This window comes from Amia ocellicauda, chromosome 1, assembly GCF_036373705.1.
Source record: "Amia ocellicauda isolate fAmiCal2 chromosome 1, fAmiCal2.hap1, whole genome shotgun sequence".
Lineage (NCBI taxonomy): Eukaryota > Metazoa > Chordata > Actinopteri > Amiiformes > Amiidae > Amia > Amia ocellicauda.
Genome location: NC_089850.1, coordinates 39,343,863 through 39,370,771, shown reverse-complemented (window position 1 = coordinate 39,370,771; position 26,909 = coordinate 39,343,863). Strand labels below are relative to the sequence as shown.

Genomic DNA, 26,909 nt, shown 5'->3' with positions numbered 1-26,909 from the left:
AAGATATCTTGGCACAGGGTATTTGGTTCCAGGAGAAAAATACTGACATTAATTATTCAGATATTTTATGATGTCATGTTTAGATTTTACTTAATGAAACTCTGCCAGTAGCTGTGACAATATATGTACAACAGAAGTTAAGCAGATTTCAGTTGGGCAGACAAGCTGAAAATATTGAGGCGTCATAGCTGAGCAATATAGAAATGACAATTTAATACATCCATTCTGTTCCACTTCCATTCCACTCATGCACAATTGAAAGCACCTGCTTAATGTTGAGGTAGTCGGGCTACTTGCAGGAAGTAGGATGGTAGCTCCTTGCCTGTGCCTTCTTGTGATGTTTCCATCCTTGTAATATACTTGAAGAATATTTAATATATATGAAGAACATTATGTGATAGTGTTTGTTAAACCAGGTAAGCCTCATCAAGCTAAAGAAAAATGAAAAGATTGATGACAAGATGAAGTTAATTCAGTCCTCAAAACTCAGAGCTTCTCAGTGAGTAGACCACATTTCACAACTCTGGGATACTTAGTTTCCTAAAGATTGGCAAGGTGGTTGAAAAAGACACTGGTCTGACTGACTAACTGATCCCAATCTTGCACACATACTTGTTTTTCTCTGCAGAGGGCTGTACTTTACACATTCTCAAGAGTTGCCAATGTCAGCATTTCCATGGATGCAATGTAAAATATTGAACATTTTTGATCTGTACCATAAATCTGGCAATGAGTATTGTTTTAATGGCAGCTGCAGGAGCTATAATTCCAAACTGAGGCGGCAACTTTCTATGCACATCTCCCAGGGCACTATGAAACTCCGCTGTCAGCAGTAGCCCTCAATCCAGTCATACCCCCAGCAGGACCATAAGTGCCATTGTGTTAGACACAACTATATGGACTATACGCCTGGGAAAATGCACTTTAGAACTAATCTGTTTAGTTTGAATTACTATTGTGAATAAGCAAAAGAGCAACAACAAAAAACAACAACTGAGCAACAAAAACACTGCTGTTGCTTTTTTTGCTATTACTTTGTTATTATTTGACACTTACCACTGTTCAAAAGGGAACTGTTAATTTATTTTATGCTGAATAGTTTTGATTATGCTCTCCAACTTAATAATCACAAGGACAGATAAAACAAATCATTGTTAAAACCTCATGAGCAGAAGAACCTCAAAATAAACTAGTGTCTACTGTAGTTAACATCCCTTATCATTGTATTCCCATGGTCCAGTGCAGACAAGTACAGTGCAGACATATTGCAAACCGCTGTAAAACTATTGTAAAACCATGATCTTAAAAATCTTATGGTGAATTTACCAAGGTACACTTGCATAAGGAAAACTTCAGCTGAAGTAATATAGGTGATTCCTATACAAAAAAGTTTACTGTCCAGTTAACTGCCCAGAACTATTCATTGCTATTAATTTCTCACATTCCCACATGCTTCCTGCCATCAGTCATACTGTAAAAATAAGTGTTTTAATTTAATTTTACTGTGCTTATGGGATTTTTCAATACACTGCTTAAAGTACTAAAGTACACTCTTTTCTGTAGTATATACTTTCTAGTAAGGTACACATAGTTACACATCTAAATTGATTTCTAAGTATAACAAATTGAAAGCTTAAATCGCACTGCAAAAATCTAATATTGAAAAGTAGACTTTTTTTCCCTCAAATGCTGTTTTTATAATACAGTTCACATATTGGAGGAAGCACCTGTTCACCAGATATTTTTAACAAGGGCTTATAATATAGCAGTCTTTTTCCGACAGAAATAGAAAATACATTTTTTTAAACCTTATGAGAAATTACAGTTCTATACAAAGAAGCCCATACAGCTTTTTTACATCATTATTGTCAAAGTTTGGTAGCTGCTCTGAATAAATATCAGTTAATAACGTTGCTGAGTTAGGGTATAAAACACTTCTAAGTCTTTGACTAAGCAAATAATGCTGACAACAGTGGAAATGTATGATGAAATGAAAAGGCACATACACACGCACTGAAGAGGTTGCAATTTAACAAAAAAAAGCTACATTTATTTTCAAAACAAACATGTTTACAATCATGAGAAAATGCCAGACAATCTCACTTACTGTTATTAGTCCCTTATAATTTTGAGAGAAGAAAAACAACAACTCGAAGGAGTCTGAGAAACAAAATAAAAACATTGTATTTGTACAGTATGTGCATGGAAAACAAAGGTTTGTCAACAATTACAAAAGCTTATGTTTACAATTGCCACAAAATATGTATTTTTATTTTTTGCAGCAGTATGCAAGAATGATTAGCGTTACTAAAGAACAAGCCCAAACAGGAAAATGTACTTAAAAAGTATTATGTTAAAGTATGGCTGCTGAGTGATACATAGTTATATACAGAGAGAAATTTTGAATACAGTATTACAATGGTGAGTTAGAGTTGCTGTTATATACTTATAGTTTTGTAAACATTTTGTAAACAATGCTCAGCCCTTATCACTACCAAAATAAGTGATACAATGACATTTAAATGGCTGTAAAAAGTTAAAAGTGTGTTCAAGGTTTCAGACAATGTTTTCTGAGGATTAAAGTACTTTCTGTGTTTGTGGGTTCATCCAATGCGTACAATATCTGGTATTCCTGATCTGTTCAATGTTGGTGAATGAAGGGGTGGCTGTGTCTAGGCAATGTGTCTCGGGCTCTGGCCAGATGAAAACATATCACTTGAACCTTGAACCTTGAATTTGAAACTGGACTTATGTGATCAATTGTGCTTCACAATAGCCTTAGACCAAATCAACATTTCGGAAATTACAAAGCTGTAGACAGTCTGGCTTTAACTGATGGTCAGAAGCCACTGGGATTCACGGTTTGGTCAATGTTTTGATTTGGTATAAACCTCAGTATCACTTGTCTTTTGTAGAGCACGGTCGATCACATAAGCAGCTCAGTTTGTCAAATACACAGGGAATGCACGTTTAAGAATGCTTTCCACATTATTTTTCCACGTTTACCATTTTCACCACATAAGACACGTCCCTGAAGCCTGGCCTGATCAAGGTCAGAGGCTGCACAAGGCCAGCTGTGGTTAGTGTGTGAGCTGCTAACATGACCTCTGGCATGTTATTCTGTAGGAGGTGCCATCCTTTAGATAATGTAAACCAAGGCCCTGTCACTCCACAGACCATACAAACCCAACACAACTCATCCGAATGTAAGAGAGTACTGACTGAACAAAGCCATATCCAATATATGTTGGACATGGCTTTGACTGAATTTTGCTTTAATTCCATCCTAACCAGTTTGTGGTTTATCCTGTCGGTTACTGAGATATGCTGTGGCATATACCACATATATTGATAGGTAATCTGCTCTTAACGGCTCCTGCAGCCCCAGATGTCCTAAACTGCACAAGCATTGGTTTAATGCTCATTGATTGTGTTTGCCATATATGCATAGGGTAGTCGAATCAATTTACAGAACTGCATTAGGTTGCACTGTTTTAATGCGTAGTATTGCCACGACTGCTGTGGTTTCCAAAAACTTACACCAGTGTGCAGTATCAAGTGATGCTTTCATCCCGAGCCTCTTGTTCCAGGAAATTCATCAGGCTGCTAATTGAATAATAATAATAATAATAATAATAATAATAATAATAATAATAATAACTGAAGTGCTTTACTGTACAAACATACAAAAATGAATTCTTACATTGGTTTCCCAGGTTGCTGCCTGCAGCCTTATTAAATTACATTATACAGAACTTTTAAAAAATTACTTTATATGTATACAAAAACATATTAATATCTTCAAAAGCCCTTCTCAGCCATTTAAACAAAACAGAAAAAAACAATTACAAATATAGTACCTTTTTTTTTTTTCTTAAATAGGTAACAGTTCGCAATGGCAACATTCTTTTCATTAGTTGTGTAACCGGACACTTTATTTTAAGTGCTGATGAAAATGAAAAAAAAAAAAAAAAAAAAAAAAGATGGTACACTTCTAAGTATCACAACAAATAAATAAATTCCAAATACATTATGAAATAGCAATGTAAAACAGGCCAGGCTATGATCTACCTTTCTTGCATTACAAATCCAAATGATCTTAACTTAAGGATGGCTTAGGGTGATTGTTTGTTTACTTTGTGTGGAAATTTTGCAATAAATAAAATATTATATACTTTACAGTTTATTTTACATATTTAATGCTAGCCATAAAACAAGACCCAAAGCATTCTCAGTAAATTTACAAATGTACCCGTTATACAGAGAAGATTAAGCCAATTGTTAAACAAGTTTAGTCTCTCACTCTTCAACGGTCGATGGGTAAGGGAACTGAAGGAATATAGGCCAGTACTCAACCCTACAAAGGCTCTCAAACAGAATAGAAAATATTCAGATGGTGTTACTTGTAAACTCGTAAAATGAACTGCACCACATTCTTGTTTGTGATTAGATACCTGTAGAATATTTTTAATGCCATAGAAGCTTTATTAATCACCATGGGATGGAAGTGTAAACCAAGGGCAGCAGTATTAAGATGCAATGCAGTTACGATCTTCCTAACAGGTTACTACATATTGTTAGAAATGATAAAATGATCAACCACTTTCCTTATAAAGTGAACAATTAAAAAATATATATTGCTATACTGTAGTTTGCTGACTCTATACAAATAACTTCATCCATCATTTTGCATAGTATACCCAACAAGTGAAACTTTAGGATACACTTCAAAATGCAGGTACATCAACTAGACATCACCTTTGCATTATTGATATAATTGCTAAATTATTTATTAAATAAATTATATCATAACTGGATGAGAGAAACAATATTTAATTGAATTGAATTTAGTTATTTTGCATAATGTGATGATGTTTTCATACACAGACTGATAAGACAAACACAAAAGTATAGGGTAGACAGCTTCAACAGTTAACTCTGACAGCAAATGTATATACAAATTGAAGTGTATCTAATGTTTCTCCAACATTATAAATTACAACACAATATTCGGAATGCTTACAAGTTAATATATAGAACAACTGAAAATTAATTGCAGCATACAGAGATGAGAAACATACCCAGATATTGTTAAATAGATAAGATTAACATTCATTAAATTACTTCATGATTCCAAGTCACACACACCCAAAAACAAAAACAAAAACTGGGGACAGTAATGAATGTATCCTACTTTACATAAGATTACATGATTAAGTGCGGAGACAAGTAATGTATTTTAATTTAACATTAGAGTCATTTAAAAATCTGGATTTCTATGACAAAATTAGCCAAAAGCCCATGAAGAAAACATTTAAAGAGGGAAATATTCTTAACACTCTGTCCCTAGGCACTGTCCTTGAGAGCTTTACATTAAATAATGTATTTATTTAATTTTGGGGGAGGGGAGATTCTATATTTCCTGAACCTAGGCCTATTTCCACATGGTTCATTTTTAGCCCATGTGGTTGCAATTGCACCAGTCTTACCAACACTATTCTAATTTATGGTAAAATCTAAATGATCTTCATATAGACACAATACTCACTATAACTTCTATAGCCAAAGATTTTGCTTTCTGAATAGAAAGGCTGAATACTTGATGCCAACATTACCACAGTATAAATTGTGAGACCTGATACTTTTAATTGCTAGTGGAAGTATAGCACTTCCTTCATGTTATTCATTTAAATCCAGATTTTAATCCACACTGCATATAAGTATTGACACAAATACAACTATGACAAAATGTTCACCAAAGTATCAGCCTTTTCTCTGAGGAAACTATGAATATGAACTTGTGGGCGTCTTCACCAATTATCTATATAACTCAGTTTTAATAAAGATACATAGGGCAGCAAATCTGACTCATACATTTATTTGGGTTGTCACAAAATAACATTAAATTCTTTAAATTAATTAAGAAAATAAGCTATTCATTTAATTAAAGAGGCTTCAAAAATATTATTCAAACTTCCAAGTCTTTTTAACCAAATACATTATATAATTTATGGCTTTGTAAGGCATTGCCTCTCTTTAGTACCAACTTTGCAACTATAATTCACAAATTAAATTAAAAGACAACTAGCAAACATACACACATAAAAGAAAACTTCTAACTGGTACCGTTAAAAGTAACTGCATTTACATTACATATATATAAAAAAGCAAAGACTGGCATTCAGTGCTAAATTTGCAGCATTAAATTTAGTTAGTATAAAAACACAATTGCTCAACTAAACAGCCTTTTAAAAATGAACAGTCAATATTCTGTACATGTACATTGCAATAAAAATGGAAGCTTGTCTGCTATTTAATTCAATGACTTGTCCATTATTGTGTCACTGACTGAGTTGGAATGCCAAAAATATTTGGATAATGCCTTATTCTTTCAGAAAACCTTTATCCTCTTCAGTTCCTCCTTATTGCTTTGAGAATGTTTTTTAATTTTTTTATCTAGTACCGAGATGGATAAATATCTAAAAAGGTTTGTGTACCACTTTTATCCGCTGTAAGGTTCATGGAGAAATGTACAAAACCCTTCCTGAAAAAGGATATAAAGTTCCCGCAAAGGTTTGTGCTTTGAAACCATTAATTTAAATTAAGACACTAATGTTTGACTGCGCTTGATGCTAGTCTTAATGTTTATTCTGTTTGTTTGTTGTTGTTTTTAAACAAGGCCTCTTGTTGACTCTTATTGAAAACTCTCTCTCGTTCCGATGCTTCAATATGGCCGCCAAACTGATTCGTCCATTCTTCCACTCGAGTTTAACACAGTCGGAGAGCTACTGTGGCTTCCATCAGCATCTACCCCATCATTTTGGTTGGGGAGGTTGGGGTTGATTAGAGAGCTGCCGGTGGAGGCACTAGTGCAAGGTGGGAGCATCCTGGAAGGTGAGCGATCCCCCCCTGGCACCATGGAGAATTGGTATGACCCAGAGGATGCTCCATAGTAGAGATAGGGTGTGCTGCTGGTCTGGAAGGGTCCACTTTGGTTCTGGGTGGAGCCTGGATAAGGCGGAGGCAGGTAGGTGTGGTAGTGGGTGGTTGTGGACATCCCCAGAGACATGCCTGACGTGACGGGTGTGGGTGTGTAGGTAAATGTGGCAGGATAGTGCATTCTGGGGCTGGGGAATCGGCTATCTGTGAGAGAGGAGAGCCCGGCGAATTGGCGCTCAAATGGCCGAGGGTCTGAAAACGGGCTCAGGTCCGAAGCACCTGCAAGGGGCAAATGATGCAAAAATTAGTCATTTTAAATTGCATTTTAAATGTAATAAGTGGGTTGAAGCTCTGATTTAAGCCTGGTCCCTTTCTCTAACTACTTCCCTTTTTAAATGTGTGTGTGTGAGAATGTGCGTGGGTTTTAATGGTGAAGTGCTAGACAGAAATGAGAAAGCACCCCTTATCATGTAGTGGAGACTATTGCATAAATGTCTTCATCTTTTGATTAAAAAAAAGTAATTGTCATTGTTTTGAAACTTGAAGCATGAAAACACAACGTTCTCCACTGTTTAAAACGCAATGCATGGAAGAAACCACGCTGAAGCGTATTTTAGCTGCATACACTATGCATATGGATTAATACTGTGCAGTCAAGGACTAATACAAAGCTACCCATTAAAGGTTAAGGAGCAATAACAGGATTACAAAATGGCAAAAATAAACCCAATAATACCAAATAACTTGCTCTCGCTATTTAAACATGGCAGAAGAAGACTTTTTTTGTAACATAAACAAAGACAGTACATGTGAAGCAAATATTTGAATAGTACTTCCTTTAAATTTGAATAAACAAAATACACCCAGTGCACATTCAGAGTAGATAGTTACCCCCCTAGGAGGAAGAACTGGGCATTTTTCATTCCATATCCCCTTAAATATTTTGTCAAACTAGAGTTATGCGATACTTCACAGAATATTGTGAAACAGGTTGGAAAATAAATATGAAAGGCTGTTTGATGTCTTTAAGCAATCCTGTAAGGAGATATCAGACTACAGGCACAGAGGGCATTTGATCAATAATAAGTAAGGCTTTAACAAGCTTTGAAAACTTTGAAAAGCTTTAATTGTGTCCTAGGGTCTTTGAGGCCTAAGAGAGGAACATGGGCCATACCCTGGTCCCTTCCTCTGAACACTGAGCTACTTTTTCCCATGAGGTATATGTAAATGAAGATGATTTGAAAAGCAAGCAAGACTTTAAAGGAGCCTATTTGTTCCTCTAGTTTCATTCTGCTTCCTCATCAACTTAACATTTCAATATAATAGGCCCCAAAATTGTACTGATCAAAACTAAGGCTTAAAATATACAATTACCAAAGTATTGTAGCAGTATCATTCCAGATCTGTATACACTATCTGGAAGAACTTAAGAATCAATATTGCATTGATTAAGATATTTCATTTTATTTTTTTAAGTGGCTCTTTGAAACCAGATATGTAACAGGAAGAGATCCAAGAATCAGGGCACTGTATCTTTAAAAGAGGCCACACAAGTGGCACTTTGATCACGTGGCCTTCTTGTCACATTGCTGATCCAGCTCCAATCAGTGTGTGTGTGTGTGTGTGTGTGCATGCGTAGGCACATTGAAAAAGTTGGGATAAATCGGGAGCACACATATGGAAACGCTTTCAGGAAAAACAGTTTCCATGAAATGTATAATGAGCCAAGTGGATCCTCAGATGTGGTTGTGTGCCTCCGATTTGCCAAAGAAAAAAGGGCAGATCTGCTCTCTCAGCCCCTATGTTGGTTTTCTAAAAATTAAAAACCACTAATAGGTTGTGGCTACCAGAACACTGGGCCGAGAGGGGAAAAAGAGCTTCCCCTCCTAAAAACAGTGGCCTCGAACACAGCACTCTTATCATAAATCATGAGGCGTCTTCGGTGTCACCATGTCTGCCTTCGGAGGCGCAGAGCCGTGCTTGAAGTGCTGCGAATGTCAGATCAGTGTTCATTTGATAACATGTGTGGTCAATTAGGATTCTTGGTTCATCAGATCTTTGCCATTTAAAAGAGGAAATAGTCTTCAAGGAAAGAAGGGACAGGCTGTCTGGTCTGTGGCCCAAAACTGTCAATAGTAGCTCAGAGCGTGCTCTTGCTTTGTGTCTTCTCTACAAGGCATGTCAAGTGTGTAGCTTCTGGCTTCTATTGAAATTAAAGGTACGTCCTTTCCAGCCATGCTGGTCAGAGTGTATCCAGGTATTTGTTTATACGTCAAAGAGTATGCTACATATTTTTCATATTATTACATTGTCTTTATTGATCAAATCTATTAATCCTACGTTTGTTTTCAATGAAGGCAAAAATAAATAAAAATATTAGATCCTGCCAAACCACAATATGTGAATGTCAGTTATGCTTTTCTGTACAAAAATAATATATAGTTATAATAAAGGATTTCTATATGCTACAGGCTTAAGGGGTGTATTAGAAAAGCTTTTTCCTTTTGCTCTTTTATGAAAGTTATTACAACCTTTATTCAATGTATAGGAAATTGAAAAAAAAAACAAAAAAACATTTCATTTCCCATTAGCCCAAAACTTTCCATTTTGTCTTCCAACATTACATTGTTGCATCCTAGAAGAGAGGATGCTTTAATAATATGGGGCTTTTTTGAGCCCCGCAGCTGAAGCCTGAGGTTTCTATTCCTCCTCTAACAGGTGATTTCCGATTGGTGCTTTGTGTGTTCATTTTATTGATATATGTATGGCACTGGAAACCACATACTCCTACAAAATAATGTACAGGTGGCATACACCGTTTCTCTTGTGTAAAGAGTAAGTTATTGTTAACTTTTTCCTTCATAAAATCAATTTAACATGGATTTCTTAAAACCAATTGTATCATAAGAAGCACATAGATGTAACCATGAGCAGGGGGTGTGAGCAGGGGGTGTGAGTATGCATGGTATGGCGTTTACTGAAATAATTTAATCTCAGGACCTTTCCTGCTGCTTTAAGACAACTGTTATGAATTATAGGGAAAGGGCCTTGCTCACTTCATGTTGCTTAATGATTGCAATCAATTGTGTGATCAAACAGAGGCTGACCTACTCCAGGACTTTCTCTTCGGCTTTTCTGACGAGGAACAGTTTTGCAATTACTTTCATGCATTCATTCATCCATGCTTTCACACAATGTGTGAAAGTGCCAGACAGAGTCCTCACTTGAAACACATTATCAATGTATTATTAAGAGATTGGAATGACACAGTCCAGTTTACTGTCCTGCAATTGATAAGGCTCAGTGAGTTTATATTGCTGCTAATTAAATAATTAATGAATTGCACTAATTACAGAATCTGGAAATCTCCCACATTACATCTGGTCAAAGGAGGTTGTGAAAGACATTTATATTGGTGGAATGAATAGGCACAGTGATTGATAATGCCCATTGACTGTAATTAGCTTCTAATGCAGCTAAACAGGGAATAATAGGGAATAATAAAAGCTACATACCAGCTCTTTTGAGCTTTGCATTCACCAGCTGGCGAGCAGTGCACTGAGCACTTGATTTGGTATTATTGTAAGATTTCATGGTATGCCTGTTAGCAGATTTTGCTACTATAAAACAAGCTTGCCATGTATCCAAATACAACTCTAACTGAGAACGTGGGGATGTGCTGATGTCACTCTGCAAACTTACTTAATTCGTTTGCCAACTACAATTTGGCATCATTACATTTTCTTTGGAAAGACTATTAATTCCTATTAATTCCTCATCATCACCTCATCAGTCATCTTCCAAACACAAATGGTGCAATGGGAATGAGGAAGTACCAATGAAGTACCAATGACACTTCAAAGGCAATAAGACAATAATAAGATAACAGCAAACACACAAAAACTGCTGTGCAAGCTTCAGTTAACCCTTCTCAAAACTGTTAGGAAAGTGTCATTCTACTAGCCTATATAGTGCAATAGTTTCACCATTGGAGCCTGTCTCCATTGAAGTCATCATGTGGAGAGACACACATAATTGTCTGTTCAATAAACTCCTCCTAAGTAGTTAAAATTACGAAATTACTAAATTAAGATGTATGGGTTATAACATACATAAATACATTTTTTGCAAGTTATAACCTTTAACAACATTGGTATATTTATAAAGAATTAAACACACATCACTATACCACTGTCAGTCTAACTGAGATTAATAATTTTGAGCACCATGGTTTGTGGCAACAGCATATTAAAATAATACTATAAATTTACCATTTTGGCTCCAGGCTAAAAGATTATATATAATTTTCCGGTATCCACTGTGACCTTTCACAAGAAATTGTATTTTTTTGTTATTTACAATCCAAACTGAATCTCTCCATATTAAAGTAAAGAATCTGTGAACCCACAGACATTCTAAGAAGTATGAGCTAAATCATTGACACTTCCACTGATCGACCATAACTGTATGATGACAGACTGAGACCGTGTGGCTGTGAAATTTAGGGTCCTTCTGCGTTCCTGTGGCTCTCCACCATCCATTTTGGCCAAGGTCAATGGTCACCATAGCTAAAGCCAATTCATTAAAGATCTACTGGCAAGTATTTATTAAAATTATCTATATTGACGAAACTAATTCTGAGTATTTAGTGTTAAAATTGATTATTTTATTAAATACTGTTCACTAATCCTTTAATGTCCTGGACATCTGTTTTTTCTTATAACCACCCATGCACTTTTAACATGTGTTGCACACATTGTTGTTACAAACACAGCTTTGTGAAAATGCAAGTGCTACCCTCAACATGTCTCGGCAGCTGGAAGTTTTGTCACTTAATACGTGAAGCATACGCTGAGATGCGAAGACAGCCCTATTCTCATGCCGCAATAACATCCCTATTCTATTAATGTGACATTTTGAAATTCTGTTTTGAAATCAGATATCTCTCACTTTTTTGCAAGAAGCATGCATATGTCAATGTGCTGCATGCTGTCTTCTCACTATTACAGTTGCGTGCTTGACAGATATCATCAACAATTGCTTGGTTCAATGAAACCCCAATGATTGGACTGAATACATATTAAGCACCTCCACGCCAGGTCACAGTGAATTCCAATAGCATTTTATGAGGAAGAGCATGTGCACGTGCATAACATTTATACACTGACGTGGTGGACATTAGGACCGGGAGGTGTGTGTGCGTGTCTCTTTGTGAAAAGAACAAAGGTCCTCTCCCCTAAGATGAAAGGCAGAAGAAATCTAAACTAATCAAATCCAACGAGGCAGCTGGCTGGGGTTCAAACTGCAAATGAACCGGCGCAGTGAGAAGTAATTTAAACTTTAGCATTTGCTCTAGGCTTAGTGGAAGGGATGATGGGTTGGGGGGGCAAAAAAGGAGTTAAAAAAAACTTTAAAAGAATCACCTGGCAGTTTGTCAAACAGGTGCATGAAGGAAAATTCACAGGTATTAAAATTTAAAAGAGTCATCATGTAAAGGAAGAAATAAATATTATTCTACAGATGTATTTAACTAATTTGCAGTTAAAACTGTTGCATTCAGGCTCCTCAGATTACCTTGAGTCATGTCTCTCAACCCTCACTTCCAATAAGGGAAGTCAGCCACTTGATTTGTCTCTGGCTGCCCTGTTATTATTACCCATTTCCAGAATTCCTCACGAGCTCAAAGGAGTCGTAACAGAAAAAAAGGAAAGACGACATCCTTCCACAGAGGGTTAAATGTCCAAAATGTTCTTGAAAACTATTTTATGTGAGAGGCACTTCCAATTTGACACTATGCAGTGACTCCAATTACTATTTGTCAAAGCGGTGTATACATATTAGCTAAAGTCACAATATAAGGACCTAAAGAAACAGGATTGAAAATGAATTAAACCACATCTTATACAGGGATCAATAAGCACAAATAGAGCCATATCTATATATAAAGTATATATTTACTTTTTCATGTATCTGATTGAGAAATAGTTACCGGAACTACTGCACTATGTTATTTTTTCCATGATGGCCTTTTGCAACCATATGTACACAGTGGAAGTGTTTTTTGTGGACAATGGCTAGGGTTGTGCATATAACTAAAGAGGTGTGGATTTTGTGTAATTGATTGATGTGACGTCTTAAGAAATGTATCATGGCATTTCTTTAAAGTTAGAAGACAGGCAGTTTTGATCTCTTTTCACTGTTTTTTTCTGTGATGTGTTTATGGTTATAATTTTTGAAAACACAATATATACAACAATGACTTATCTATAAGCCAATCTCTAGGGATGCTACTACACACTCTCCTACTCAAGTCCTCACATAGACCAACAGCAAAGAGCAAGGTCATTATTCCTCCAATGCCAGACTTGAGATTCGCAATATGGACTTAATTAAAAAGAACGTTCTGGAATTTTAAAAGCTCTTTGATGGGAATGGTGCACTCTTGAAAGAAGTAATTAATTGAAATAATAAAAAACAAACAAATCCCACCCACCTCTTCCTACTCCCTACCAAAATACATATACACACCCTTCCCCTGGGACTTCCTTATAGCAGCAGTCCTCGAAAAGCACTACTTGTTTCAAATCATATTTGGCACATTTGGCTCTGCCAGCTCGGCCTTTCCCCAGCCAACATGACTGGCACAACTGTACCTGCAGAAGGGAATGGCTGATTACCTGGGAGTCGTCTTGGCACATCACTGATAGCAGGAAGCCCTGTGGCTCGGGTGGAGGAGAGGGGGGTTGTGGAATGGATGGATGGTGGCGTCATCTGGCTCAGATACGGAGTATAGGGTTGGTCATAAGACCAGGGAGGTGAGGACTGGGACTGCCTGGGGTCTGGAAAGACAGAGAAGTGGAAGGGGACCATGAAACTCTGTTTGCAGCACCATCTCTAGGTTCTATTTTGTAGTACATGTTATTGTGCTGGGATGCTTTGCACACTTTTCAAGTGAATTTGTCCTTTTTTTGGGGGGGGGAGGAGTAAGAGGAAACTGGCAAAGCTCTAAACACCAACAAAAGCTACAGGAAGAGTGGCACTCGAAGTCACCTTCATTTTAAAGTTATTAAGCTTATGAGGATAATTTCACTTGTCTTGAAGCTTGTACTGACAAACACTTTTCAGTCAGGTTTTCTCAGCATGATTTAAATTCACAGTTCACATCTCAGCATTTAAGAAGACTCTATAGAGGCATTAACTGCATTGTCACATGTCAAACAAACTGACTCAACAAATATTAAAATCCCTCGTATGAATAAATTATTGAACCGCGCCTGAAAAAAATTATAACTGTGCTGTTCTCACATTTAAGAGAAGAAGAGAAAACTTTCAATGCACTATTTTTTTGTTTCTGTTCTAACAGGATTCAGATATTCAATGGATGGTCTGACAATGGAATATAATATTACCAACCTCAACAAAATGAACAACAAAAGGTCCACCCTACTAAAGCCAACATTACATTACAAAACAAATCAGGTTATTCTAATAAGAAAATCCTCCTTTAGCAAACAGTTCTGCTTGAGTGTGTGTCTGTGGGCGTAATGCAAAGCAGTGCTTTCAGTAACAAAGCTTTATAGATCAGTCTTATACAACAGTGCTCTGTGCCGAGATCAGCTTAAACAAGTTTGCATGGGTGAGTTCAGTCTTATATGCAAATGCAGCATTTAAACAACTAAATCCAATGCATATCTTCCGGTTTGCATTGCAAATATCACTCATAAACAAAATGTTGAAACAAAACAGATTGGATTTCTAGCAGAATCCATTTAAGTGAGTATTAAATAGTCATATTGGCCATGAATATAGGTGATTTGCATGTTCTTCTGTGTACCTTTCATTCCTGTGTTTACAATACTGATGCCAAAATAATTGTGTGAATCTTTTGTTCCTATTATAAAATATGCTAGCTAACTCCTTTTGTTGAATAAATGAGAACAGTGTAAGCAGTACATTACTTAAATGAGTTAAATTAAAGTACCAATAGTCCTTGTGGACACTAAAAGCTACCTTTCTCTGAATATGTGACACAGAAGAAACAGTTAAATCTGGTACACATTTGAGAAAGCTACAAAGATTGGTCTTTCATCAAGTTATATTTAATCACAAATGTCTACATTGGAATAAAAAAAATAATAATAATAATAATTAAAAAAAAATAATAATAATAATAAAAAAAAAAAATATATATATATATATATATATATATATATTTCCAGTACAAGTACTATAATAATACAATGAACTGAATGCTAAAACTATCTACAAGACCTTTCAGACACAGAAGAATGCTGTATGGATTTCCCAAGTTTGAAACAAATCTTGCAGAATTTCCACAATTTACATTTTTAGATATAAATGTATTAATTCCTGCAATTACAGAATTAAGTAACAAGGTAGCAGCCTGATATAAATATTCTATTTTACCACAGGAGATCCACAGTCTTATTGCTGTATGCATTGAAGTCCAGGATCTCACACTTAAAATGCTCTGAAAGTTCCAAGATTCAGGTTTGGGTGCTGAACAACCACACTGAGTTGTAGTGCACCGAACACCTAGAACAAACATTAGCACCGCCAGTTATGGGCAGCACAACTGCAGTCTCAGAACAATGGACATAGTTTGTTTCTTAATAGTTCATAATGACTTCTTACTTAAATAAACATTTAGCTACAGCAAGAGATCCTTCATGGATAGCACCGACCTACAATTACGCAGCTCTCTTCGTCACAAGCAAGGATCCAATAGCACTTCCCAGCTATATCTGATCCAGACCAAATGATTTCACATTGTAGTGCAGCCATCTGTGGGTTACAACCGGTTAGCCGTTCTGCACTAGCTCACCATCAAACACCTTTACCAATGGAACAACAGGAAGAGGGAATGGGACAGGAAGCAGACTATCAGACTCATTTAACTGATAGATTGTAGGCCGGTCCGACTCTTAAGTTCTACTGGATAGGTCAAGACAACAGGATAAACAACCGCTGCTCTCAAGCGAAAAGGTTTGTCATTTGGGCCAGGCAGGACCTTGGGTTGTGCAAATAGGACATCCTACAGTATAACCATGCTGGGGAAACTGAATTATATTATCTTGGAATGAGGATGCCAAAAAATATTATTCTTATTGATCTCTTTTACTGGTTTCATGTTCAAGCACTAACCGGGATCAGCCCCTGCGTGGTACCTGACATCTGAGAAGATCAGACTCCAAAGGTAGCAGGTCTGTAGGCCTACTCAGTAAAGCCATCTTGACACCCAGAGAAGGGGCCTGGCTCTCAGGAATCTCTCTGTCCTCTCACCTGAGATCTGGGTTTGGCCCTGTGGGTTAAAGGATGCTGGTGCGTTGTTGAGGGATGGTCGGGGGCTTTGGGTGGGGACAGTGACCCTCATTGTGGTCTGTCGAAGGCGCTCCAGCTCACTCAGTCGTTCTGAAAACAAACCAGGCTTTGGCGGGTCTTCCAGTTTCTGTCTGTGCCCTGTGAGCAGAGAGAGAGAGATTCCCTTAACCGTTACTCCCCTATTCACAAAATTGGTTTCAAATCGGTATTGCCATGCTGAAAACTTCTTCTAATGTCCTCGTATTAGACCACTGAAACACGTATAGTGAGAGAGAGAGACATCTAAATGTTTTCCTTATGAATTAATAAGCATAGGGTAATGCGACATTTATCTGTCAACAGAGATGCTGTGCCAGAAGTATGTGGGTGAAACTTTTTCAGCACGAGCAATGAGGGATAGGTGCGTCTCCCTTTGTTTTTTCACTTCAAGTGTACCCTACAGTACCGATGTTAAAAGATATTCATAACAACCTGTCTGGTTAACCCACATTTGTCTAAGAGACGATCGCTCAAAACTCCTACAGAGAAACTTTAAAGTACTTTTTAGAAAATATTGTTTAAAAATACATAAATGTGGCAGAAATGATCAAGATTATGAAAATGTGCCCTCTTGTGGCTGATCATGTGAAGAAAATTTAAAAAATCTAAGTTAATGAAAAGGATACAAGAAAAGTACATTGTCATCTTATATATTGTATATATTTTTAATGTTTTCAGAATTTAGCATCGTTTAACTAAAGGAGACTTTTCTTTAGAAGGCAGAATTGAATCATGCTCATTCTATCAGCAAGACAGAGTGACAGGAAGAAGCTTGTAGTGTTGCTCCAACCTCTTTCCAGTGATATGTATAATTAAAAGCAATACATAAATAAACAGTAATGATCACACCTGTCTTGTACAGAAAGGCAATTCTCAGTCTGCGTCAAGGGAACGAGCACCTCATGCAGGACCAACATTGATTCACATAACATGTGAAGGCAGCTCATCAGTAAACAGAGCTAGTCACGCAATGACCACCCCCCACCCTCTCTCTCCACTCTCCCTATGTCGTTCTGTGACAACATGTGTGTAAATGTATCAGCTGAATGAGGAGCAACGCAAACAGAGGCAGTGGTAGAGGAGTGAATAATATTTTTTTTAAAGAGCTACAGGTGCAGAAACTGTGTGTTTGGCAGAGTTTTGTGTCAATATAGCCGAAGAATAGCAAAGGAATATTCACATCCAGCCTTTTCTAAAGACTGGGCCTGTCTGTCTAGCCTGAACTGGCTCCCCTGAATGGTTGTAAAGTAAATACCAAACAGAAGAAAGAGAAACTCCCGCTGTACCTGGCTCTGATCCAGCTGGCAGACAATGCTAGCTACCTCCAATCTTGCAAAACCTGATTGCATATATATATATATATATATATATATATATAACTGAAGGAACTAAACTGAATAAATATAAAATAAAATAAAAAATAATCTGAAAGAGCACACATGCCCCTATAGGACACAGCTTCTTTTAAACTACTTTTACTGTTGCCTGTCACCAAATAAAGGACTATATAACCTCTGGGAAAAGGATACGACAGATTAATATTTGTCTTCAGTTAAGTCTTTTAAGAAAATATAGGTGTAACAGGCTTTACTGTGCAGGTTTTGTCAACAGCAGATTTGCATATTTCAAATAATCTTACCTGATGTAACCTGATGTGTTCGGCTGATTAAGAGGAAACTGGAATCAATTCCCTTTAATAGATTCCTATTGTGTTACTTTTCTCTTGGTGATGGATGAAAGAACATACAAATATTTATTTACCTAAAATACTAATACTGGAGTTTATTACACAAAGTGGTAATCGTGTGTTTATCAGAATTTGCTTCCAGACACAACTAGATGTAACTTCCAGTGAACGCATGAGAATGAACTATATCTTTAATCTTTAATAATTTGCTTTTAATTTATCCTGCATTTCATCTTAGAAGGATCACCAGAGGAAACTTTCCATTTCGCTTTGATGGCCATTGAAACATTACTATGACAACAAGAAAGGCATTCAAAATGTATTAATTCCATGGGGATCTGTAATATGGCATCCCTGAAAAATAGGTATGTTTAGCTGAAACAGTAAAAAAAATAGGAACAGCTGAAAAGTTAAACAGTTAAAAATGTTTTTTTGTTTGTTTTGTTTTGTTTGTTTATTCTTCTACTTGAAGCAGAATAAATGGCACAGCACAAAATCTCACTCCATCTTGCTCATGGGTCAAAGTCTGGTGAGAAATGCAGATATAATGAGCGTTTTCATCCTCCAGCACTTTAATCCACTGTATCATTTTTATGAATGGAAAGACATTAATGTCTACAACCAGTGGCCCTTGAAGTGTATTTTTCTTTTTGTGATCATTTTAAGAAGATGCATTTCCCATGTGTGAGGATATACTCTTGCGTTGTAAGAACAGAGCTCTACAATGTACTTTACTTAAAACAATAGCTGTAAGATATTCTGTATTTGAACTGCGTAACTATGTCTACGGTCAGCTCTGCTAATTTTTGCAGCTGAAATATCTTTGAATGACCCAATCCCTATTTTTACAAAGGGAAACATTCAGTAGACAACTAGACAGCAGAACAGTTTTGCACGAAAGGTTTTTTTTGTCCTACAGCTGCTGCAATGATTGACTTAAACCAAATGCTGAATTAATCTGTTTTGTTTAAATTTGCCTTGTTTATTGTATGGGTAACATATTTGATGCAATAAACTTTCATTATGAATGGATGAAAAAAGCCTTTGACAGCTTACTGCAGCAGGATAAATAAGACAATTCTTCTGTTATTTGCCTTGTTTTTAAGTTGTGGGAGAGTGGAGGCAAATATATTAAAATTAGGTGGTTTCTAGGCTAAGTGAACCATGATTCTATAAACTCTGAATCAAGGTTTAAATTTAGAGACAGACATATTGAAACCATTGCAAGTGTGTCTACCAACAGCATAAACAATTGTCTGTTCTCTAAGCAGATGGATTAGTAAACGGAAGCACAATTTACTTTATGAAATCTAGGCCAAAACGAAACTTTTTGCACATGAGACCCACATATACAAGACATATACATATATAATAAATGATTCCTTTTCAAAACTAGTTTCATGTTTAAATTAGCTGGTAATTATATTTATTTTGGTCAGAGATGAGCAGCTGCCTGTAAGATCATTAAACCTGATTACACAAAAGCATGGGGGAAGAGAAAAGATTTAATAACACAATCTCTGCTTATATCCAACAGACAATCTTAGAAATTTGTGGAGGTCTTAAGTAATCAGCAACAAAGATGGGGAAGTAAATGGGATGGGATGTGATGAACTGCCAAATATATATTTGCAATAGATTGTGGATGTGCTTTAAATAATGGTTTTCCATAGGAGAAGAAAAAGAAAAGTGAGGTATGTTTTTTTTTTTTTCCAGATCACCACTGAAATCAACATCAAATAACAGCTGTTTCTTAAGACAATATTCCAATGCAGTCAAATACAAAGCTGTCTGCAAAGAGGACTAAATAGGAATGAGCCACTGTATTGGAATTTATATTGAAAGACCAAGGAAAACTTAAAGGGATAGGGCATAATAGAGCCATAAAGGAGGGTGATTTAATTTCTTTAAAAGGAAAGTCCCTTAGATTCCAGCTTGCGTTAAGAACAGAGGAAATTTTCAATACTGACTAACAGTTTAAGCCACGTAGTAAATGATCACCAGAAAGATTGAGATATATACCAGATGTAGGTATTAGGTGGGTGGTCAGCATAGGTGTCAAATTAACTAAATACAAATCAAATTATTAATATACTGCATGTATCTATTTTCCTAATTAGGATATAGTAAACTACTCTGAAATTAAAATTTAGGCATTAAACTGTATACACCCTGTTTATTTACCAGAAAACAAACAAACAAAAAAACAAAACAGATTTGAATTCCAAGCATACATTTGCTTAGAGGATGTGTTTTGAAGACGAAGAGGTATTCCCCTCAGAATACAGCCAACAAAGGTTCACAGGAATGTATATGCAAAGCTAGGAGACTGTGGATTTGTAAACCAGTCAAGAGTTAAGAGCAATGAGTCTGCAAACAGTTTCCTATTTGACTAAAGGGAGAGTCCATAAAACAGAAGGGTGGCAGTATATGTGAAAAGTCACCTACTTGATTGTGCTGTACCTTACAATAAAGAAAAAAAGGCAATTAAAACAAATCATAAAAATGGCAAAAGTCATCTGAACAATTGGTGCATCTCAGACATAAAGTCTAGAGACAGTGGAGGAAGGTTTTTCAAAGTGCCAGAAAAGAAAAGCTTTTCTCTCTCAATAGCTCACCCTCTGCCCCGTTCTCAGATTTTCTCTTTCTTGCTTTGCCTGTTTTTTCTTTCTGTCTTTTATTTCTTAACTCTAATGGTGTTGGAGGGGCTGACGTTTACTGAAGAAACAATGGATTATTTCATGCAGCAGTCCAGGACTAGCAGTATGTGAAAAAAAAGGTCAAGGCCAGACGCCCAACCAACATAAGGGTCTGAAGAAGCAGAGAACGAAGGAACAAGCCAGGCTGCCATGGACTGGTGCCAGGAATATGTGTGGTCCATGCGTTCCAGGCTGCAGGAAGTAAACCAGGCCAAGAAAGGGCACACACGCTACAAGAGCTTTATAAATCGATTGGCTGTCTGCAGACTTCAGACATACTCCGGGATCACAATGGACAAGTTAAAATGTTTCCTGGGGACTTGTGAATTTTGTGCTGCACAAAACAACGAAAGCAGAATAAGAACAACGACTACATAATAAAGATTTGACTAATCATTTTTTGTAAAGACACCTTAAACAACTTATTTTCGTTCCCTCTTTACTTATTCACTTGTCCATTTCAATTAATTATTTATATTCCCTTCAGTAATTTTATTTAAAAGGGGGTCCTGGCAGGATAACAAAAACAGGCTTTTAACTGAGCTGGCACCTTCACAGGAATCTAATAAGGACTTTGTCAGACTGCTGTAGGATTAACCTATGTATTTCCTTTCCATCTTTTCCCATACTGGTCTTCGAGCATGCTTTATTTATATTGTATCATTATAAACTGAATTAATAAAGGCACTGCAGTCTAACCAAAATATCAAAACTGTAATACATTGAAGTACAGGGTCTCTTAAATGTGCAACATTGCAACCACAAATAATTATATTACACCCAAATAAATTAGGTGAATAAAGCAATTGCAAGTTTTACAATACCTTTACAAATTAGACATCAGCAATGACATTTGATAACTGATTCTTCATGCAAAACACACTCCATCAGTATTAGCTGCCAAGCAACCAAGATGGAGGCTCGGGGGGTGGGGGTAACACTCAGAAGATTCTTCCTCCACAGCAAGAAGTGGAAAACGAATGTTATATATCTTCATCTCTGCAGCAAGTCTGTCAAACTCCTCATATCAATGCAGCAACCTGTTCAAGTCCCTGCCAAGACCAGCAGCTGGTTTATGAAATTAATGTAAAATAACCTTTACGTGCAATTCTCTTTAAGGTAACAATCTGTTGGGAAGAAAAAACATATTGAGATGATCTTTACTTGAGGTATTAGTCCTGTTATATCACACATTGCCCAGGGCTCTTTGTGGCCTGTGTCATAACTTGAAAAGTTTCCTGCTTTGGGTACTGTAAATACAAGTTAAATAGTTCTCATCGGTTTATCAGACAGCTCCTAATAATGGTTTAGTCTGCCACTTACATTTCTGACACCAAATTATAGTTGCTTAATACATTCCAGCTAAAAAGGAACAGTTTTGTTTTGTAAGCTTTTACACTCTAGAGCTACACAGAGCTGCACATTGATGATCCTGTATCCAGACTGCAATAATGAAAGCTTGTTATAATAGGTCTGAACTTTTCAATTGTTCTTTTTTTCATGAGAAAGAGGGTTTGAGAGAGAGAAGAAAATGATATGCTCCAAGATGAACACAGTGATGTCATTTACAACACTCACCAAACTGACAAACACTGAGGCAAGGCATTGAAGGCTGGCTGGCTACTCCACTCAAGAATCTTTATAGGAATCATGTAAGAGACAATACAAGTCTTCAAGCCCACGACACAGCGTATAAAATGCCCAGAAGAATGTGCTCGTAAAATAAGATAAGTGTCATAATTAAAGAGATGTTTTTTCTTTTACTGCCAGCAGAGTTACACAACATTTTATTTATTTATTCATTTTTATCTTTAGATTAAGTGCGTGAGTCAAACTAGTTTATTCAGCCTACTTCTTAACTTGTAAAAGGAGTATGATATGAAACCCAAGAGAACACAACAACAACAACAACAACAACAAAGCTTAGGTTTCTGAACAGAGGGCGTCTAGTCATAGACTGTTACATTGAACTCACAAATTGACCTGATATTGACACTACTGGTGCCCATTTTTACTGTACTAATAATGACAGTTAAAGTTAATAACAACAACAACAGGGCAAAAAGAACAAGTCAAGAGCACTTGGTTGTAAATAAATACAAACATTTCTTTTGTCATCATGAAACATGACCTATATTAAGATTCCCATGGGTTCTTACCAAACAAACTATATCTAAAGCTTGACCACTGACCAGTAACACCTGTCAGATACAATAAATAGTATAATGCACTGTACAAGTCTATAAAGTGCATGAGCTCTAAAATTTGAATACAAAAAAAAATAATAAAAAAAATAACATTTTCGACTGCAAAAGAAATGGCCTTGCCAGACATGTTTAGACACATTTTGCGGGTAGTTCTATAATACACATGACCTGTACATGCAAGCACAGTCACAATGTAGGCAGAGCAAATGTTTTTATTGGGTAGACATGTTTCAATAGGAGCATGCATGCACCTCAGAGATTAAGTTCCTCACTTAGGAATGGAGGGGAAGTAACAAAAGGTAATCCATGAAATGATGCTGCTGGGAGTGTGTATAGATAGATCCTTCCATATTAATGACTGAAATACAGTGTACAGTTTAAATAAGGAAAGGCTTGCATGAAATAACATGGCCAGTGAAGATAGGCAGCACAGAAAATGGTCAAAGTGTGCCTGAACATTCAGATCAGGGAATGTCACAGGAATTGCATACAAATCATGTTATTCTTGTCATTAACCTCTTTTGCTTGCTAACCTGGGGAGTACAGGACTTCCTTAAAGTGTAATTATGCGATGTTCAGTCACAGCCCATGTTTTAACCTCATCTGAACCTCACTGACAATGCAGGGGTTGACTCAGAACAGACAGTCCAGGTCTGCCAGCATTCCACAACATGTTTCAAGATTGATTCCAGAAGGCTCCTGTGTGCTGCAGTATACAGAGTGCAAGATAAATGTTCAATGTAATGGCATATTTTGTTTTATAACTTTCTAGGGAGTACATTTAAAAATAAATCCTTTCTCCAGCATGAAAGGCCAGTAATAATTATAGAGTAAAAATGTTCCTCAACATTTATTTATTTCAACATAAAGAAACTTTTCTGTTTTGTTTTATGACATGCAAAAGAACACACAATCAGAATTTGAGTGTATGCTTTTAAAGGAGTTAATATAATATGTATCCCTTTGAACCTATGTATATATTTGATAACGGATTACGTTAAAGAACTTTGGACTTGACTTTGGATTTGAATATGGATTACGGACTTGCTTTTTGGGCAGTGCATTTGTGTTACTTTAGTTATATTTTTAGACAGGGACCTGTGTGCCTATGGTAGTTTAGGCTCAGAGAAGAGCCAGATGTTTATTTATAGTTTTTGTATGTCAGTTTTGTTTTGGAGCATTTGCGCACTGTCTTGAAATAAAGTTTGTTGTTTCCTGACCCCAGATACTGTGTCAACCCCACATGGTGTCATAATAATATATATATATATATATATATATATACATAAGATATATTAAACAAAAACTTGATGCAAACCGATTTCTATTTTTGCAAATCAAACTGCTATTGGTATAAACATTAAGAAAGATTCAGCATCATTTATCGATGCACATTTAGCACTGAAAGCCAATTAGGGACAGCTTGAAAGCAGTTGTGTGCATGGATGGCAATCTGTTTTAGCATATGCTGCCTTGATGTACTTTAATATTGTCTGCATTACGATAATGACAGTGTAGAGATACCATCTACACACAAACTCTGGTGGGCATTGAAATCAAAATTTAGGAACCACACACCTCTGTCAAATATAAAAGCAACACCGAATTCCCAATAAAAGTTTGCTCCATATATAATAAAAGTGACAGGTAAACCTAAACTCTATAATTAATATGAGTAATTGCATCAACAACAAAAAAAGTAGCTAGACACAAATTATAATTAAAGGCTATAGTCCCGTCTGATCGAGCTGTCTTTTCAAAGCTGGCACAGTCCTATACCTGTGCTTTGCCTACCTACTGAAACACATCACCAGCGCAGCCCTGTCATCACCAGCTACCTTAATTCACCTTCATCTTCTCACGTGTTGCACAAACCTGAAGGGTTTCTTTTTATAGTTACCCTTCATGTCTGCAACTAGGCTGCAAAAAATAAGTTTGTTGTTTAATTCCATCGGCACTCAAAGAAAGTGATTTATTGTTTTTGTTTTGCTTCAATTCACAGCTGTGCATTGGATTCACTGCTTTTTAAAACCTAAATTAACATCAACAAAGTCTACACGAGATCTAAAACAACCATAAAGTTCAGAGCTGGGAATGAAATACAACTAGGATACAACTTGTTAACTTGTTGTCTTATTTCAATAGGTGAATAAAAATAGTTTATTTGGGTTCAGTACGCCTACACATGCCTTCAGGAAAACTAAAAGAGTTAATTATCTAAAACAATTTTGCTATTTCCAGCCTATTTCCACTACATTCCAAGAAGAATTAGTGTTCTTTTAAACTGTAAAATAAAAACAAAAGGATTACCAAAAACATTCATTCACTTTAAGCAATACTATGTCAGCTGCACTTTGGTTCACCTGCTTTAACATAATAAACCCACAATGCACTGCACAATCCCAGTTGCTGGTGTTATAGACCAGAAATGACAAAACACAAAACAAATTAAAGCAGCAGGTTTTCATATAAACAACATATTCTAAGTACGCATATTGTATAGATATTTCCAGTTGGCTTGACATGAATTTCAAAGCAAATTCAGTACATACACATTGTTTTTCCCTGTAATGTAATGGTAAAAACGTCTTCCTTTCTCTAGTCTGCTTATGCAGTGACATACATGACATTAAAAAGTCGCTAACAGAACAGAGCAGTAAAAGAAAGTGCTTGGTATTAGTTGACTTACAGAGTAAGTAACCGTAACGACAAAGAATTGCCTATAAATGTCTATTGGTTTAACATACCCCTCCCAGACTATTAGTCAAAATTACTTTTAATAACCACCATTAAGTCTCCTCCAAACCAGCCCTCAACCTAATGACATCAATAATAAATACACATATTTTGAAGCCAGGCTTTGTGTGCAGTGGCATACCGCAGTATAACCAAAAGCTGTCATCTCATTAAGCACAATGGAAATACCACAGAAACCAAAGAGGCTGATCATAATAAAACAGTGGCAAGGGAAACCTGTGAGGCCTGTCTTTGAACACCAATATTAAGCATGCAAATTAGCTACGAGTTGCATGCCTGATGGTTCCTCCTCAGTGCAGGCTGCTGCGTTTTCAACACTTCGTCTTCTGCACTGGTTTACATATTAAGACTCCAGAAAGAAAGTGTGTTGTTCTCCAACGAACACATAATACTAAAGGAACAGATGTATTTTGTTGTCAATTAATCTTTTATCTTCAAATTACTTTACTGACAGAACTTACATGCCAACAAAGTCAAAGTGCTGTACAAAACACGTCTACATGGGGAAAATCTGAAAATATTGTTATGAAAAAAATATATCTCATAAAGCATAGTTATGAAGCTGGATTTAAACTGAATTTACACTGTGTGTGATACTAAAAAAGTGAAACTTTGTAATCTCCTGTTTTTTCACAGTATTTACAATTTCAACAGAAGGTGGAATATTATATTCATGATACAAATATGAGCAGAATAACTAGTGTGTTACAAGCCCTAGTTAAAACATAGCATTCAGGCTATGGAAAATAGCACAAAATGTAAATAAATAAATGAATATAAGCTTTTGAGAAACAGATGTCGTTCATTTTCTCTGTAGCCTCAATACACCACTTTAATTTCCTTCAGACTGTTTTGAAATGGTGACTAAGTGGATACTGTTTTTGAAATACAGAGCAGGTCTAAAAATACGCAATGACGCCTCTACTCTACTTTGTTCCTCTTATTTGTTCTGGTTCTCATTAAACAGAGATATAATGGTGCTGGGTGAAGGGGCATCTTCTAGGGTTTATTTACTCTTCTGAAAGGGCGAGCTGACACCCCACAGCAGTCCTGAACAGGGTAGGACTGTTCTAATTCCCAGTGTGAAAGAAAATGACTAGTATTATTTATCTTTAATTGCTTCTGGAAGGACTGTTTCTCTCACTATTTAGTATCTCAGATAACTGTTTGTACACCCCATGCACATACACTTGACTAAGTTATTGTAAATAAATAAAACAAATAAGTAAGGTCATTTTA

The 26,909-nt window shown here is 36.3% G+C and overlaps 1 protein-coding gene across 3 annotated transcripts in view; it reads right to left on the bottom strand.

Moving 5' to 3' along the window:
- Positions 1 to 2,014: 2,014 nt before the first annotated feature.
- The window catches only part of runx2a (RUNX family transcription factor 2a), a 46,273-nt gene continuing 21,378 nt past the window's right edge, over positions 2,015 to 26,909 (bottom strand). The window contains exons 4-6 of one of the 3 annotated variants that reach the window (XM_066704320.1): positions 16,243 to 16,419; positions 13,593 to 13,778; positions 2,015 to 7,218 (exon numbers count right to left, since the gene is read on the bottom strand). In XM_066704320.1, the coding sequence (XP_066560417.1) occupies positions 6,725 to 7,218; positions 13,593 to 13,778; positions 16,243 to 16,419 (857 nt within the window). In that variant the 3' untranslated portion in view covers positions 2,015 to 6,724. The remainder of the gene's footprint in view (positions 7,219 to 13,592; positions 13,779 to 16,242; positions 16,420 to 26,909) is intronic. The other 2 variants (XM_066704328.1, XM_066704337.1) reach the window with 2 other exon arrangements.